General features: G+C 46.6%; 1 protein-coding gene across 1 annotated transcript in view; it reads left to right on the plus strand.

The window, feature by feature from the left end:
- The first annotated feature begins 202 nt into the window (after positions 1 to 202).
- Positions 203 to 19,076, plus strand: part of SPATA18 (spermatogenesis associated 18) — a 28,623-nt gene continuing 9,749 nt past the window's right edge. The window contains exons 1-6 of the mRNA XM_060247363.1: positions 203 to 343; positions 3,519 to 3,818; positions 8,876 to 8,981; positions 9,116 to 9,231; positions 10,113 to 10,231; positions 17,262 to 17,357. Of these exons, the coding sequence (XP_060103346.1) occupies positions 203 to 343; positions 3,519 to 3,818; positions 8,876 to 8,981; positions 9,116 to 9,231; positions 10,113 to 10,231; positions 17,262 to 17,357 (878 nt within the window). The remainder of the gene's footprint in view (positions 344 to 3,518; positions 3,819 to 8,875; positions 8,982 to 9,115; positions 9,232 to 10,112; positions 10,232 to 17,261; positions 17,358 to 19,076) is intronic.

Raw genomic sequence — 19,076 nt, forward strand, 5'->3', positions numbered from 1 at the left:
GGCAGCCGGCAAAGCAGACGTCAGCTTCGTTGAGCAATCGCCCCCGTATAAAAAGGCCCCAGCAGTCCTAGAAGGAGGCTGGGCCACCCGCAGCAGAGAGCGGCAGTTCTTCGCGGATTGCTCTCGGGTGGCTCCAAGCCAGGCTGGGGATAGGAGGAAGGAGCCCCCCTCTGCAGCCTCCAGCCCCCCGGGCCGCGGAGCGATGGCCGCTCGCCTGAGAAGGCTGGTCGACAGCGAGTCCTGCCGGAGTTTGCAGGAGAAATTGGAGAAGTGGCAGAAAGACTATGACGTGAGGCTCCTTGTCCGTGCTGTGATTTACATTCGCCAGGGGGCGCGGCGGGAGGTGTCTTTGTGGTCGGGCACTATTATTCGGTAGTGTGCTGATCCCTGTTCCCTCTGAGTCAGGGGTGGCCGAACTTGCTTACCGTAAGAGCCACGTAGAATAAATATCAAATGTTTGAGAGTCACGAATGTCAGATGTTTGAGAGCGGCAAAGCAAGGAGGGGAAGGAAAGGAAGGGAGGGAGAGGTGGAAAGGAAAGCAACTTTAAATGCCTTCTGCAAGCTGCCAGCAGGCTTGGCTTGGAGAAGTGATTTAAAGAGAGAAATGCTTTCTCCCAGTCAGCCAACGAGGTGGTGGGGGCTTTGAGGGCCACGTAATGTGTAGGAAAAAGCCACGTGTGGCTCCCGAGCCACAGTTTGGCCACCCCTGCTCTAAGCTGTAGAGTCATGGGAGCAAATATTCTCCTTTGTGAGCTACTGGTATTAAAGCTGGGAGCTGCTGGCATTCAAGTTGCGAGCTACTGCATGCAATGAGTGTGCTCTGGAGCATTCCTTCCTGAGCTAAGCAAAAAATGGGTGAGCGGGAGGCTAAAAATCTGTGGGCTAGCTCAGGCTAACTCAGCTTAAAAGGGAACACTGGTGCTGTTGATCCTCTTGTCAGGCAAAAAAGGCTTATTCCTCTTTCCCTCCATGTTAAAATTGGGGGGGGGGGGGCGGGGGCGGAGAGAGACGTGCTTCCAAACGGAACTCTTTGGTCTCAGGAGCTGGGGGGGGGGGGCGGAAGAGGGAGCAGCCTTGTTGTTGCTCTCCCGGCGGGGAGCGGTGGATTCAGTGCTGCTGGGTCGGACGTTTATGGCGGGAGATGGATCGGATTGGATCGCTTGGAGGAGCGACCTGCAGCGATTTCCCGGGAAGGACGCCCCGCAGGCACTGTTGTGGTTGCCCTAGTTACAGCACCTAGCGATAGTCCAAAGACAACAACCTATAGAACAAAGTGTGAGTCCAGTGCAATGTTCCCTCTCGGCTGCAGTTTGTGAGCAGAAATTCTGCTTTGTGAGCTTCTGGCGTTGAAGTGGAGAGCTTATGCATACATTAGTGTGCTCTGGGGCCGTCCTTCCTGTGCGTGCGCCTGAGTCTAAAAATCTGTGAGCTAGCACACGCTAACTCAGCTTAAAGGGAACACACTGGTCCAGTGGCTCCTTTCAGACCAACAACGTTTTATTCATGGTTTGAGCTTTGGTGTAGATGCCCGCTTCCTCAGATACACGGGAATGGTTCATATATTGAGACAGAGGCCTCTGCATAGGTGAACAGCAAATTGGGGGTGAATTGTCCCGGAGGTACCCGCTGGATTGCGGGGTTCCTCAGGGAGCAGTTCTATCCCCGATGTTGTTTAACATCTATATGCACCCTCTTACCCAGATTGCCCGGAAGTATGGGCTGGGTTGCCACCAGTACGCTGATGACACCCAGCTCTATCTACTTATGGACGGCCGGCCTGCCTGTGTCCCAGAAAACCTGGACCTGGCATTGCAGGCCGTGTCTAGATGGCTCAGGCTGAGCGGGCTGAAGCTAAATCCGTCGAAGACAGAGGTCCTTTGCCTGGGTTGCCGTGGTCCGGGGAGGGAGATTCCCTTACCGGCCCTCGATGGTGTGCCTCTGACAGCGGCGCATAGTAGGGTTGCCAAGTCCAATTCAAGAAATATCTGGGGGCTTTGGGGGTGGAGCCAGGAGACTTTGGGGGTGGAGCCGGGAGACTCTGGGGGTGGAGCCAGGAGCGAGGTTACAAGCATCATTGAACTCCAAAGGGAGTTCTGGCCATCACATTTAAAGGGACCGCACACCTTTTCAATGCCTTCCCTCCATCCCTCCATTGGAAATAATGAAGGACGGAGCCACCTTCTTTGGGGGCTCATAGAACTGGACCCCCTGGTCCAATCCTTTTGAAACTTTGAGGGTCTTTCCAGGAGCGGCATCGGATGCTATGCTGCAAATTTGGGGCCTCATCTTAAAACAACAGCCCCCACCCCACCCAGAGCCCCTGATGCCTGCAGATCAGTTCTACATTATACCCTATGGGAATCGGTCTCCTTAGGGAATAAAGTGCCCAGCGGCCATTTCCCCCCCTCCCCGCTTTCTGATGGCCCTGAGGTGGGAGGAGGGCCTCCAAACCGGGGGATGCCCTGTCCCCACCTGGAGACTGGCAACCCGATGAGGACGAGACAGCGGAAGGACGGATCTTAGAATCATAGAGTTGGAAGGGACCTCCAGGGTCATCTAGTCCAACCCCCTGCACAATGCAGGAAACTCACAAATTCCCCCTAAATTCACAGGATCTTCATTGCTGTCAGATGGCCATCTAGCCTCTGTTTAAAAACGTCCAAGCAAGGAGAGCCCACCACCTCCGGAGGAAGCCTGTTCCACTGAGGAATCAGAATCAGAGTTGGAAGGGACCTCTACGGTCATCTAGTCCAGCCCCCTGCACAATGCAGGAAACTCACAAACCCTTCCCCCTAAATTCACAGGATCTTCATTGCTGTCAGATGGCCATCTAGCCTCTGTTGAAGAACCTCCAGGGAAGGAGAGCCCACCACCTCCCGAGGAAGCCTGTTCCACTGAGGAACCGCTCTTAACTTTCAGGAAATCCTTCCTAATGCTGAGCTGAGGAAGGAGGGAAGCGCGCTTGTGGGCCTCTTCTGCGGCAGCAGAAACATCAAAGCTAACTAAGGCAGGCAAACAAATGAAAGAAAAGTGAGCTCCGTTGCTGCTGGCCGCGCTCGCTACCTTGGCGCCCGCAGCCACTCAGCAGGCGACGACGGCTCCAGCTGCATCACCACCCCACGACGAGCCGGCGGGTGAGCAAAGGCCCAAGAAGAGAGTCGCTGCTGCCGGGGTCTTCCCGAGAGGAAGGGCAGCTTTCCCAGCGGGGCCCGGGCGACTCGCCTCCAGCCCTCCCCGTCCAAGACCAAAGGAGCGGCGGCGGCTGCAAGCTGCATGCTCGGCCAGCCGGGCTTGGGTTTCTTGGGGCTTCTTGCTCCGAGTGGGCTTTCTTCTTTTGCTGCTTGGTCGCCGCTCGCCTGCCGGGTAAGAGACTTGCACGTGGCCAAGATCCCCGGAGAGGAGTTTCAACCCACTGGTTCTGGTCCTGCCTTCCGAAGCCACAGAAAACAATCCCACCCTATCGTCTCTAGGACAGCCCTTCAAGGACTTGAAGACGGCGATCCTCTCCCCTCTCAGCCGCCGCCCGCCTCCTCTCCGGGGATCTTGGCCACGTGCAAGTCTCTTACCTGGCAGGCGAGCGGCGACCAAGCAGCAAAAGAAGAAAGCCCACTCGGAGCAAGAAGCCCCAAGAAACCCAAGCCCGGCTGGCCGAGCGCGCAGCTTGCAGCCGCCGCCGCTCCTTTGGTCTTGGACGGGGAGGGCTGGAGGCGAGTCGCCCCGGCCCCGCTGGGAAAGCTGCCCTTCCTCTCGGGAAGACCCCGGCAGCAGCGACTCTCTTCTTGGGCCTTTGCTCACCCGCCGGCTCGTCGTGGGGTGGTGATGCAGCTGGAGCCGTCGTTGCCTGCTGAGTGGCTGCGGGCGCCAAGGCAGCGAGCGCGGCCAGCAGCAACGGAGCTCACTTTTCTTTCATTTGTTTGCCTGCCTTAGTTAGCTTTGATGTTTTTGCCGCCGCAGAAGAGGCCCACAAGCGCGCTTCCCTCCTTCCTTCCGGGACAGCCGGCCCTCCACCACCAGGGCGCGGAAGAGCCCCCAGCCAGCTGAGCTGAGGCGGGAAGGGAAGCTGCGCCACCAGAAAGAAAAGGGCTCCAAGAAGGAGCGCCCAGCTCCAGCGGCGCGAGACCTCGGTGGGCAGCCAACCCAGCCAGAGGCCCGCTCGCGCTCGGCTCGTCTTGGTGGGAAGGGCCGCCATCCCCCCCCCTTTCCAGATTTTTGTTGAGCGGGGGGAAGGAGCTCCAAATCGGGGGTCCCCCGCCCAGGCGGGGGATTTGGGACCCCTAGCGCATAGGGTTAGGAGCCTGGGGGTGCTACTGGAGCCTACTCTAACTATGGAGGCCCAGATAGCAGCCACTGCCAAGTCCGCATTTTTTCATCTCAGGCGGGCAAGGCAGTTGGCCCCTTTCCTGGAGGACGGCGACCTGGCAACAGTGATCCATGCAACGGTCACCTCGAGGCTGGACTACTGCAATGCCCTCTACATGGGGCTGCCCCTGTGCCGAACCCGGAAGTTGCAGCTAGTGCAGAATGCCGCTGCCCGGCTGTTGTTGGGGCTCCCTAGACGGGAGCACATTCAGCCGGGGCTTCGGGGACTGCACTGGCTGCCGATAACATACCGGATTCGGTACAAGGTGCTGGTTATGACCTTTAAAGCCCTTTATGGTCTGGGACCTGTCTGGGACCGTCTCTCCCCACATGTTCCCAAGAGAGTGCTGAGGTCGGGGTCTCAGAACTTCCTTACAATCCCTGGGCCAAAGGAGGCCCGTCTGAAAGCGACCAGGGACAGGGCCTTCTCAATTGCAGCTCCCTGTTGGTGGAATCAGCTCCCGGAGGAGGTGAGGGCCCTGCGGAGCCTTGAACAGTTCCGCAGGGCCTGCAAAACAACCCTCTTCCGGTTGGCATATAATTAATTGTGATCGGAATGCCTGAATATTAAATCTTGAACATTGAATACTGGAAAATTTGAAAGACTGATTTAAGGAAACGTAGCATAGTGTACATCGATGTGAGTTTTATGTATTTTTAAGGTTTTTATGTATTTTATTGTATAATTATTAACGTATTTAAATTGATCTTTGTTAGCTTTTTTGTTGTTTTTGTAAGCCGCCCTGAGCCCGCCTCGGTGGGGAGGGCGGGATATAAATCGAATAAAATAAAAATAAATAAATAAATAAATAAGCATACAACTTAATGAAGATGTTTTGACATATGCAAAGGCCAAACAGCAATAACAAGCTACAAAAGGTCATCATTTGTTTGGATGTAATTGGAGGAGGGGGGGAACAGTGTAGCAATAAATGTCAAAATAGGAGACAGATGTGTAAAGGCAGGCCTTGAATTCAGCAGGAGCTCACAGGAGCACAGCTCCTGAACCTTTCTGACCGCCCTCCCTCCTCCTCCTCCCCCCCCCTACCTATCTTGTCCATTGAATAGTAGGTGCAACTGCATAACAGTCCCTGGATTAGGAGAGCGGGCAGCCAGCCAGCCACCAGGGGCTTTGCCACACCCCCAGCAGCCCTCATTAACCTCTGGAGAAGCCTGCACCACCTTTTCTCCACTTCTTATGTGATTTTGGATGGCGGGTGGCTTGCTGGCCCTTTGACTGGGGGCTTGGCCTTGCTCACCCGGGGCTCTCCTTGTGTTGGGTTGCTTTTGGCTGGTGGGGGAGGGGTGGCATATGCTAATGAGTTATGCTAATGAGCTCTAACATCTATTTTTCTACAAAACGGTCCCTGGGTAAAGGTATTATATCTGAGGAAGTGTGTGTGCACATGAAAGCTCATACCTTGAATAAAACTTTGTTGGACTTAAAGGTGCCACTGACCTACAACGTTGTTCTGCTGCTTCAGACCAAGATGGCTGCCCACCTGGATCTAACAATGTATAGTAAAAAAGGTAAAGGTAGTCCCCTGTGCAAGCACCAGTCGTTTCTGACTCTGAGGTGAGGTTGCATCACAACGTTTTCATGGCAGACTTTTTACGGGGTGGTTTTACATTGCCTTCCCCAGTTATCTATGCTTCCCCCCCCCCCAGCAAGCTGGGTACTCATTTTACTGCCTTGGATGGATGGAAGGCTGAGTCAACCTTGAGCTAGCTACCTGAACCCAGCTTCCACTGGGATCAAACTCAGGTCATGAGCAGAGAGCTTCGACTGCAGTACTGCAGCTTTAACACTCTGTGCCACGGTGCCTACAATGTATAGAGATAGCAGCAAATTGCAGCAATTGACTGCTCAAGTCTCCCTTTGCCTTCCCCACACTGCCTTGTGATTGGTTCTTCTGGTTATATCAGACTAATGGTTGGATTGGAGAGGTTCGGTTCTACTGATGGTGGGTCTTCAGGTCCAGTGAAGATCCTGCCACCCTCTTTGCAGGTGTCCTCACTCCTGCAGACAAAGTGTGCTTCACCCTTGTGGAAAGATCCCTGTTCTCAGCAGAACAGGACTTTTGCATGCAATTCAGGGCCATCTGCCACAACAAGCCTTGTTGGATAACTTCTGGAACAGAAGAAAAAGACTGCAGATTTATACCCCGTCCTTCTCTCTGAATCAGAAACTCAAAGTGGCTTACAATCTCCTATATCTTCTCCCCCAACAACAGACACTCTGTGAGGTGGGTGGGGCTGAGAAAGCTCTCACAGCAGCTGCCCTTTTAAGGACAACCTCTGCCAGAGCTATGGCTGTCTCAAGGCCATTCCAGCGGCTGTAAGTGGAGTGGGGAATCAAACCCGGTTCTTCTAGATAAGAGTCTGCACACTTAACCTCTACACCAAACTGGCTCTCAGGGGCGTAACTATGATTTTAAAAATCAGGGGTCTTTTTAAAAAGTCGGGGGGGGGAGGGCATCCTTTCCCATCCACTGTGGGGCTTGCCGTTTCTCATAAGCTTTCTTCTGTCCAAAAAGAAAAAAATCAGGCTGCACCCTGGAGGATCCCGTGGAAGTCAGTGGGCTCAGGCCGGAAGTCAGGGGGCAGTGCCCCCATAGACCCCCTGTGGTTACAAGCCAGTTCCAGACCTTGACTTAAATTCCATTTGTGGAATGTGACTGCTTCCTAACATAAATGCTCTGATTCCACTCTTCTTTCAAGAGGCTCAAGGTCTTGTGGTACCCGTTACCCCATTTCAAGAGGTTGTATGGATTCATAGGTCTGCCCAAGCAGTTTGAAGTGTATGTATCATAAATTATCCAGTCCATGGAGGCAAAACATTACACTTGAGCGAATCTTTACGTTCTTAGTACAAAATGTGTGCTGTCGCAGATTTTAAACATCTCCATGTGTTGTTGTTTTGAAACACGAAGACAAATAAACTATGAGCGCACAATGACAAAAACCTGGAACACAGTGCATTATGCAGTATATTATGCTAAAGATCAAAGTCAGAGTACATTCTTTCACACATGCTATATGATGTGGTTTCAATCCACTTAACTGACCCTTTTCAAGGTTTTGCCATTTCACACAGTAAAGTCCAACTGTGAAGTGGATTGAAAGTGCATTATTTAGTGTGTGTGAATGTGCCCCCTCTGGTTTTCTTCTTCCATGGCACAGTTTCTTTGTACTTGTGACCAGTGTTCCCTCTAAGCTGAGTTAGCATGAGCTAGCTCACAGTTTTTTAGCTTCTGGCTCACACATTTTGGTCTTAGCTCATGAAGGATGACCCCAGAGCACAATAATTTATGCAGTAGCTCACAACTTTAATGCCAGTTACTCCCAAAGTAGAATTTTTGCTCACAAGACTCCACAGCCTAGAGGGAGTACTGCTTATGACAGATAGTTCTCCCATTTCCTGTTTTTCCCTAAAAGTGTCAGTACTTTGCTAAGGATGTGCAAACATTCCCAGTTATTAGTTTTGGCAGAAGAGATAGGAAGTTAAATATTTTGCTAGAGAAAACGTAGCTCTGAATTTAGGAGAAATAACAATGGGAATAAAGCATTAGTTGACCATTGTATGTTTCCTTGCTGAATATACAGGTCTTCTCTAAAGCTAAAGACAAATCTACAGTATGCACTTATCAAAAACTAAGGCTGACTTAGCATTCTTAGTATTCCCCACCCCCTCCATCTTTGGAACTGTAGTCTGAGAGGCTGTTGAAGTTTTACGGTTGTAGAAAAGACCTCTTCTAACTAGACCTTTTATAATCCTAATCCTAGTGCAGACCTGATAAACTGTTCTGGTAATAAATAGAATACAGCCAGTGTTCTTATAGCCAATGCCAATCAAGATGAACTGTGCCAAATGGGGGTAGAGTGACACTCCCAACTATGTACATTCAGTGGTAGCTGTTAGTAACCCTCTAGGTTTGTTTTTAACTCTTTGGCTGTAGTATAGCATGGAAGTGCCTTTGAACAGTGAAGTTGACAGTGTGCTGGATATATCACTTTTAGGATTCCCCTAATGACTTGTGGGGAAGAGCCCCATAGCACAGAGTGGTAAGCTGCAGAGTGGTAAGTCCAAGCTCCGTTCACAACCTGAGTTTGATCCCAGTGGAAGCCTTCCATCCTTCCAAGTAATGGAAGTAAAATGAGTACCCAGCTTACTGGGGGGAAAGTGTAGATGACTTGGGAAGGCAATGGCAAACCACCCCGTAAAAAGTGGTGCTTGCACATTGGACTACCTTCACCTTTTTAATGACTTGGGGGCCATTGATAGGATACATACTAAAATCTGTTTCACTGTTCTTATTGATGCAGACTCAAATGCTCCTTATTATCTACTGTGAAACGTTATTTTCACCAGCCTTTTGGTCTGTGCCTCATTGCTTAGATGCTGTAGTTTTCTTGATCCTAGAAACTGTGATGCACACAGGAGATAAAAAGGTATCAGGTGAATAATAAAGGTACAACATGATGATGACAGGCAAAACATTTCTGATTTACAGATGAATTCCTGTGATCAGAACCTTAACCGATGCTGTGAAATCATGGAACTGAGCGCCATGATTCAGGGGCAGTTGTTTACCATCCTCAACCAAACAGCTCGAGAAGGTAAGGTTGCTACACATTCTGTATGTATCGGTTATGTGCATAAATGTGCTATAGGGGATGGTGAGCTCATACACGGTTTTGTAAAACATTTTACCATATATGTTTTTGTTAATTTCTTTTTCACTTTGATACAGGTGGGCATTTTGCAGGAGTGGAAACAATTAAGTCTCGTCTCCTGCCATGGTTGGGGACATGTTTTTCGAGTCCTGCTTCTAGATGGCCCTTTGAAAGAAGTTTCTCTCCCTCCCAGGTACAATGAACAGTTCTTAGTTGTATTGTAACTAGCAAATCGCAGAGTTTAAGAAGCATCACTTGAGATCTTATGTTACTCTGTACTTCGTGCTTTTCCTTTCCCTGATTTGATCTGGAACTTCATGAGGTTGATCTGGTGTTCAAATGGAGAATTGCATTATAACATTGATATGAAGCACAATTGTGATATCTGTCTGTCAAGATATGTGTCATATATACTCCAGTACTTTATGGCTTGGATCAAGCAGAGCATTCCTTAGATGGAAGGATTTCAGAACACAGAGCACAACTTTCTTGCCTTCTCCTATTGTAGTCCAAAATGCTCCCTGGAATGCTGCTTCCAAAAACAGTATTTTGGGGTGCACTCCGAGCTGTGAAAAGTGAGGCGAGAAAGTCGGAACACTCTGCTTGATCCAACCCTGTATTTTTCCTGAAGTGTGAAGTTTGCAAATGAGGGATATAATTATTTCTTGTTTGGGAATACCAGTTTTAACCCCAATAACTTAATCATCAAACCAGCTATCACATTCGAATGTATTGTTATGTGCAGCTCATTTCCCCATGCAGCCAAAAATTCCAGACCCAGTGCTGAATTGGGTTGGTCTTCTTTTGTTGTATTTCCCAACATCTTTGGATGTACAGATTTTAAAGCAGAGGAGGCAGATACAGTAGTTATCAACAGGTGTGTCAGCCAACTGAGGCTGATTCCGCACTCACCTTGCTCTGGGGCAGGCTTCTGTTTCTGTGTAGAGCAAGCTGACGATGATTTCACACCAATTGCTCCGCGCCGCCATTTTGCACGGGGCAAACCTGCAATTTGCCACGCCACAGTGTAAACCTGGTCCTGTCTATGGTTTCTCTGTTAATATTTCATTGTAGGAATCTTATGAGAAAGAAAGGCAACTTAGGGAATTGGCCAACTCTCGAAACCATGAAATCCAGCAGCTGGAGAGAGAACTGGACTCCACTCGTTTACAGCTCAGCCTTGTCCAGCAAGAGTAGGACAATTAAATATTTTCCATCAATAATTCATCTATTTTCGCCTCTAAAGGAGTTTTGAAAATGTCTAATTATGTTTTCTTTGGGGAGGGGGGAAATTTATAACATACTTAGATTTCAAACTTTGTAAATTATTTAGGAAATGTGTATGCTTGGATTATGTTGTGCATTTGTCATATTTGGGAGTGTGCTACTATACAGACTGTAGGGAAATCATCATTTGTGATGTGATTCCCAGCTATTTACCTTTTGTAGAAACATTGGTGCTCTCCTTTCTGTCTGTTCCCTGACGATGGGATTAGACCTGGCTGTGACGTCTACATTCACGCTCCTGCTCTCAGGGCAAGTGCCTCAGGAAGAAAGGGTTATTCCTTATTTTGGGGATTTTTTCTTCACTTCTGGCTTCAAGCTATAATGCTGAACTGAGAGCCAAAATACTGGATCTCCAGTGCATCCAATGAAACTGATGGCCAGGTTCAGGACAGACAAAGGGAAATACTACTTTGCACAGAGAGTGATTAAAATATTGAATTCACTGCCAAAGGATGTAGTGGTGGCCACAGGCATGAACAGTTTTAAAAGGGGATAAAATAGATTCATGGAAGATAAGACTATCAATGCCTACTAGCCATGGTGATTGAGGGGAATCTCCACACTCAGAGGCACTATTCCTCTGAATTCCAGAATCAGGAGGCAACATCAGGGGAAGGTCTTGGTCTTTTTTGCTCTGTTGTTGGCCCTCCAGAGGAACTGGTTGACCACTATGTGAGACAGGATGCTGTACCAGATGGACCACTGGTCTGATCCAATAGGGCTCTTCTTATGTAATGGACCACTCTTCCATCTCATCCTATATCTACAACTAGCTCTGCAGCTACACCTTGACTAATCTCAGAAGTTCAGATGGGGATTCCTTATCTTTTTCATAACATTCTATGTCTGCATCATTCAAGAGCTTTTCCAAAAGGCTTACAATTAGCTTTTTTCGTAACATTGGAGAGGATTGTCTTCCATCTCACTTTCACTGTTACCATCAATAGATTTTTAAATACATCATAAATGTTGGATTTTTTTACATGCATACAGCAGGTTCACCTGTGTTGTTTGCTTTATCATTCTAATATTTGTTAAAACATGTATGGACTTCAGCTTTGATATAGGAAATGAAAATTCAAGTCCAATGGCACATTTGTTGAAAATCTGACAAGTGAACTTTGGGTCATGAAAGCCTGTACCTTGTGTTGTTGGTCTTTCGAGTGCTGCTGACTTGAATTCTGGTCTACTACTATTGACTGTTCATTTATCATATTTGTATCCCGCTTCCTCTCCCTTGTAGGGTTGCCTATCCCCAGTTGGGAGCAGGGGATTCCCTCGTTTGGTTGCCCTCCCCCTGCTTCAGGGTCAACAAAAAGTGTGGGGAGGAGGGAAACGTCTGCTGGGACCTCCATTATTCCCTATGGAGACCAATTCCCATAGGGTATGATGGAAAATAGATCTGTGAGTATCTGGGGCTCGGGCTGTTTTTTTGAGGTAGAGGCACCAAATTTGCTGCATAGCATCCAACGCGTCTCCTCAAAAGGCTTTCCAAGTTTCAAAAAGATTGAACCAGGGGGTCCAATTCTATGAGCCCCAAAAGAAGGTGCCCCTATTCTTCATTATTTCCAAAGGAAGAAAGGAATTCAAAAGGTGTGTGGTCCCTTTAAATGTGATGGCCAGAACTCCCTTGGGAGTTCAATTATGCTTGTCACAACCTTGCTCCTGGCTCCACCCCCAAATCCCTGGATATTTCTTGAATTGGACCTGGCAACCCTACTCCCTTGAATGGGACTCGAGGCTGTTAATAGGACTTGAGACTAAAATGGCTACTTATTTGAAACTGTCACGTGTAGGAAATGCTACTGCAACTGCTTTTAGTCTTGTCCCCCCTCCCCTCCCCATTTTGATAGCATGATCGGTTAGTATCAATTATTTTAACAATTACTGACTTCAATTTCTCTACCAGTTCGTATAGAAGAAGAATTGCAGATTTATACCCCGCCCTTCTCTCTGAATCAGAGACTCAGAACGGCTTACAATCTCCTATATCTTCTCCCCCCCACAACAGACACCCTGTGAGGTGGGTGGGGCTGAGATGGCTCTCACAGCAACTGCCCTTTTAAGGACAGCTCTGTGAGAGCTATGGCTGACCCAAGGCCATTCCAGCAGGTACAAGTGGAGGAATGGGGAATCAAACCCGGTTCTCCCAGATAAAGAGTTCAACGCACTTAACCACTACACCAAACTGGCTCTCTAGATCTGATCATCATGGACATCAGTGAGTATGCAGAATTGTCCATATATATAGGAAGACATCAGTAATTTATATATAGTTCTGCTAATGAACTACAAATTTGAGAGGCAACCACTCCTTGAATTAATTGTGTGTTCAAAGATCCCAAGTCAGTGCATTTTCAGATGGTGATTAACAGTCTATTAAAAAAATTCATGGAGTTTGAGCTTTGATTTATATGTGGGAGAAAGCCCATAGTTTATTAGCAAAGAATGTGTTTTGCATATTTAAAGTTCTTGGTTCTATGGTATATTTATTGTATGTATGTATGTATCAATGTATGTAATGGAACAGTCTGCTTCTTCTCTAATATCTGTGTGACTTGGTTTGGTCCTATGGGGTGGAGCTCTAGTTGCAGTTTCCAGTTTTTGTATGCCAGCTGAAGTTGTTGGTGTCATCTCCTTGCAAATAAACAGTTGATGTTTTGAGCCAGCTTGTCTCTGCTGAATGGATCTGAGAACAGGTGCCTTAACCTGGAAACCCACAGCCAAAGGAAGACATAACATGGTGTCAGAAATTGGCTTGTTATCTCTTTTGGGTCTGCAGTGTTAGATAGGAAGATTCCAGATTGCATCCCTTGTAAAGCAATGAAGCATTTCAAGCCTCCATCAGACTTATCCTTTGAGGGAAATTTAGGGGAGAACTGGAGGAGATGGGAACAAAAGTTGAATCTGTACCTTGAACTCACCAAGGCTGAAAAAGAATCTGATGTTTACAAAATTGCAGTCTTGCTTCACTGCATAGGAAACAAAGCCCTTGAAGTTTACAATAATTTGCACGTTGTGTTTGCAGATCCTAACAACAAGACCCTGGCAGAGGTCAACATCTTACCAAAACTACTGTGAACCCAGAAAGAACCCTGTGTTTAGGAGATACCAGTTCTGGCAATTGCGATATAATGAGGCTGCTAGAAAAGATGATTTTGTCACAGCGCTGAGACAAAAAGTACAGCTTTATGAATTTGGTACTTCTCGGGATCTCGTGTTAAGGGACAAGACTATGTTTAATAGCAGACTCCTGGAGAACCTCCTAGAAAAGCCTGCTCTCACTCTCCAGCAGGCAATTGATATGTACAGAACAAATACTCTTACAAGTGCCCAGGCCAGAGCCATGTCTACAGAACCAACATTGCTTGCTATGGAGCAAAAGCAAAACTTTCCCAGCTTCTTGCAACAAGCATGCAAGCTTCCAGCAGGCCTTCCACCACAAATGACTGCCGCAGCTAAACTACAGACGATTTGCAATAAATGTGGAACACACTACAAGTCTAGACAGTGTCCGGCCTTTGGAGTTTCTTGTTACAAGTGCTCAAGGAAAAATCATTTTGCTAAAGTGTGCGGAATTAAAGGAGAACATGCTGGGCCAGAAAAGGACATGAAAATGCTATCTGTGGGCTTGCTGTCTACTCCTGATTGCTCTGTCTAAGGCCTGGCACAACACAGCACCAACAGCAGGTCTCCTGGTCTCTTTAATCTGGACAGTGGAGCAGAAGCAAACACCATCCCTGGTGCAGTGGCTAAAGCTTTGATGGGAAAAGTGCACATTATGCAAACACTAGTCATGCTCCTTGCTTTTGGAGATGCCCACATAGAACCATTAGGGGCAGTTGTGGCTCATTGCAGAGTGGGTCACAGTAAAGCCTTTTATGTAACAAGGAGGATCCTCCATTGCTTGCAAGAGATGCTTGCATCAGTCTGAATCTCTTCAGGCTAGTTCACTTGTTTACCTCATGTAGCACCTGGACTAAGAGATGACCTACTTAGGCACTATTCAGATGTTTTTGAGGGCTTGGGTCAATTTCCTAACACCCACCACAACTTTCTGGACTCAACAATCCCTCCTGTTGTCCATGGGTGTAGAGAGATCCCCTACTCCATTTTGAACGAATGGAAGGACACAATTCATCAATTGGAAGCGCAAGATGTCATCACAAAAATTACAAAGCTCACTCCAGCCTAGTGATCACACAAAAGTAAAGTGGTTCACTACAGATTTGTCTTGATCCACATGATCTTAATAAGGCAGTGTTGAGGCAACATTTCTCTATTCCCACCACTGAAGATGTCAGGAAAAACTTGACTGGGAAGAAGCTGTTCATCATCCTAGAGGAAAAAGATGGCTATTGGGCAGATAAAACTGGACAAAGAATAAGCAGAAGTGTGTACCTTCTGCACTCGGTGGAGAAGATACCACTTCAGTAGACTCCCTTTTGGTATACAGTCAGCAAGTGAAGTATTTCAGCAGAAAAATTATGAATGTTTTGGTGACATCCCAGGTGTATGTATTATTGCAGATGATATTATTATTGCAGCAGTAGACAGAGGAAGATGACATTCTAAAGCATGTTCTTCCAAGAGCAAGACAAAAGGGTGCAAAGTTCCACAAGGATAAGATACACTCCCCAGTATAAGAAGTCAAGTATATGAGCCAAGTGTTATGCAAAGATGGCATCAGACCAGATGACAACCAAGTAGAAGCTACTAACAAAATGCCTTCACCTGCGAACAAGAAAGGCCTTCGGAGACTCTTAAGTACTATACAATATTTGGTCCAATATATACCAAATTAATGAAGTCTGACTCCCTCTCTGTGCTCCAGGGCTTTTTTTTGTAGCAGGAAATCATTTGCATATTAGGCCACATACCCCTGATGTAGCCAATCCTTCTTGAACTTACAGGGCTCTTAGTTCAGGGCCTACAGTAAGCTCCAGGAGGATTGGCTACATCAGGGGTGTGTGGCCTAATATGCAAAGGAGCTCCTGCTACAAAAAAAGTTCTGCCCTGTTGAAAAATGATACACTATGGCAATGGGGGCCTGAATAGCAGGAAGCCTTAAACAGTCTCAAACAAGCCATGGTGACTGCTCCACTACACTGATACTTTGATCCTGGAGAACAATTGGAGGTACAAGCAGATGCATCTAAAGATGGTTTGGGAGCATGCCTGTTTCAGCAGAAGCAACCTGTTGCTTATGCTTTAAGAGCACTGATTTACGCTGAGAGAAACTGTGCACAAATAGAAAAGGAACTTCTAGCAATTCTTTTTGCTATGACCTAATTCCACCGGCACACGGTTGGTGCCCAAAACCCTGGAAGCAATTTTTGGAAAGGCTCCAGCTACAAAGGATGCTGTTACAGCACCAAAAAAATGACATCGGGCTGAATGCATGACTCAAATTGTCAAACACATTTTCAAAAAAGCTTCCATAGATGTTTCTGGTCTTCATTTGGCCTTACTCAATAGATGCTTCTGATCTTCATTTGGCCTTACTCAACTTGAGGAACATGCCTGTTTCAGGTCTAGAGTATGCCTCCACATGGCTCCTTAAGGGAAGGGTTCTAAGCAGCATTCTACCAGCTACATCAGCGGCTTTAACTTCCGGACTGCCATCTGAAGTTCTACAGAAGTTGAAGGCCTTCAGTGTCGACAAAAGGCCTGCAATGGTAGACGGGTCATGTCTTTTCCACCCCTGCTAGAGATGCAGATGCAGACATGTACAGGATGGGTACCAGCACTGGTTACAGGAAAGAGGTCTGAACCACGTTCCTATATTGATAAAACACTGGATGGAAATATGTATCGGAGGAATAGGAGACGTCTGAGAAAAGATAGTTCCTCTACCCCTTCAGAATCTGCTGCTGTGCCTGATTATACTATTTCAGAACAGAATTTGACTGATGTTTTAGACCTGCCTGGAGAAGATAGCACTCCAGATGTGCTGCCAGCTCCTGATGGCTCCTCTCCAGCTGAAGGTATATGAACAAAGAGTGGACAGGTGGTCAGGTTGCTTGCTAGATTTGGCTATGTGATGGGTTAGCGGCAAAGGTGAGCCCAGCAGTGAATCAGGTGCTAGCAACCTCTGACTCCATGTTGTGCTGATGACCACATCAAAGTAAAGAAGGGGTGTGTGGTATATTTACTGTAATGGAACAGTCTGCTGCTCCTTTCATATCTGTGTGACTTGGTTTGCTCCTGTTGGGTGGAGTTCTAGTTTCAGGTTTCAGTTTTTGTATGCTAGCTGAAGTTGTTGGTGTTGGAGTTGTCTCCTTGCAAATAAATTGTTGATGTTTTGAGCCAGCTTGTCTGTGCTGAGTGGACCTGAGAATGGGTGCCTGAGTGAGTATCTTAACCTAGGAACCCACAGCCAAAGGAGGACATTACAGGTACAACCCCCAGCATTTCTAATTAACAGATTTTGGGTAGCAGGATTGTGATACTCAAAGTAGGCAATAGTGGCCTAGATAGAATATTGCATGGTTTATTATAACACAGGTTCATACAAGTTTTATTACCTTGGGAACTGAGATCCAGAGACGAAATATGTACAGACAACATGTGCAGAAATTTGTCTTTCACCAGCAAAACATATATGAGAAGGAGCCCAGTAAAGCATACTGTGCCACACATTTTTACATGGAGAATGGTGAACTATACAGATATGCAAGCAGATTGATGGTACAGAAAGTGGAAAGTCTGTGACTTTGGAAAAAGTGGAAGCTTAAGCACTTGATGATCTTCACTGGGGATGCTGTTTCAGTTCATGTGACTTTGACAAGCTTCTTATGTACTGGTGAGCTGTCTATGACATGACTTTCCAAATACAAAGAATCCCCTGAGATGATATTTACTTTGTTTTACCGAATGGGGAGTTCCTGTCTTTTATATTAAAGGCATATCTCTGGTGTTGATTTTCTCTTGCAGTCTTGCAGAAGCCCAGTTGGCTCTTGACAACACAAAGACCAAATCAGCCACCACGCTTTTGGCAGCAGAGGATGAAATTGTTCAGCTAAAAGCAGAGTAAGAACAACATGATGCAGGGTGGCTGACTATTCTAAGGCAACTTGCAAAGCTGGTTTCAGGTGTACTTTGTTGTGTATTTGTTCATGTTGCGTGTTATTTGTTTGTTGTTCTCTGTTGTCCTAGACATCGCACAGAAGTGACATTATCATGCCGGGGATGTCACACTGTGATGCTCTAGGATTTGGGGCAAAACTCTACGGTAAGCATAGAGTTTTGCCCAGAATACCAGAGCATTTCTGTGTGATGTCCCCAGCATGATGGCATTGCCTGGTGCCCCTCCCCCACTCCTGGAAAGCTCCCTCTTACCCCCTGCTGGCAAAATGTAAGCACTTGGCAACCCTAATGCCAGTTGAACTGGTTTAACAAAGTACTGTAGTGTTCATGGTCTTTAGCAGGTCAAAAATACAGAGATAAGTTTCCTCTGGTGCCTCCTCAATGTTATCTGCATGGCAGAACGGCACTCTACAATTTTTTCTAAAAAAGATGTTTTAGTTGGTTTCTGGTTATTGCCTATTTTCATGAATTGGAGGATTTACTACAGATAGATGTTACAACTATTTAAGATATGTGCTGGGCTCTGTTTTAACAATGGTTGGTGTGTTTGTGCTATTTGATAAGGTGATTCATTATTCGATATTTTATGCTGCTTTTTTGAAGGTTTACACTGTAATTTTTTTGACATTTTGAAGGTTTGGTGTGTGTATTTGGGGAACCACAAAAATGAACATTGGAGAGATGTACACAAATATTTAGAATAAATAAAGGGCCAGGGACTAACTTTAGAACAGCAGTCAGGTTGTAACCATTGTTCTGGCATTCTACACACTCTGACATCATGATGCAATCTATAATAATAATAATAATAATAATAATAATAATAATAAGTTTTATAATAATAATAATAATTTAATAATAATGTTTTATTTATACCCCGGCCTCCCCGCCGGGGCAGGCTCAGGGCGGCTTTAGAATTTTGTTGTCAATCCTAAACAATTAGTACTATATATAATTACCATCCCAGCCTTTGAATTGGCAGTTAGGCCAAAGCATGGTTGTAGGGCACAGCAGTAACATTACTATGGAATGTAAGGTAATTTGGACTGTGCGCAGTAATCTAATTATACATCATATATCAGGGGTGGCCAACGGTAGCTCTCCAGATGTTTTTTTTTGCCTACAACTCCCATCACCCCCAGCCAGCATGGCCAATGGCTGGGGGTGATGGGAGTTGTAGGCAAAAAACATCTGGAAAGCTATTGTTGGCCACCCCTGTCATATATCTATGCATTAGGAATTTCTCATTTGCAGCTTTGTTCAAAAACTAAAACTATTCAATTATCCATACTCTTTCAATACAGTTTTTAAGTGTAGCATTTATGTGGAAGAAAAAAACAGAAAGGCAGAAATATTTTCTTTGCCTATGAAACAAAACGAATTCTACTGCAGTCAGTGTTTTGGGTTTTTTTTAAAAACAAAAAATCTCTGTTTATTGTTGTGCGAGCTTCGTCTGTAAAGTTGGCAACTCTGGGCTGGGAGTACCTGGGGCAGAGGGCAGGGTTTGGAGAGGGGAATGACCTTGGCAGGGTATAGCTTCATAAAGCCCACCCTCCAAAGCAGCCATTCCCCCCCCCAGGGGAACAGATCTTGATTGTTTGGAGATCAAGTGTAATAGCAGGAGATTTCCAGGTACCCCTTGTAGGTTGGCAGCCCTATTCA

This window comes from Heteronotia binoei, chromosome 9, assembly GCF_032191835.1.
Source record: "Heteronotia binoei isolate CCM8104 ecotype False Entrance Well chromosome 9, APGP_CSIRO_Hbin_v1, whole genome shotgun sequence".
Taxonomy (NCBI): Eukaryota; Metazoa; Chordata; class Lepidosauria; order Squamata; family Gekkonidae; genus Heteronotia; species Heteronotia binoei.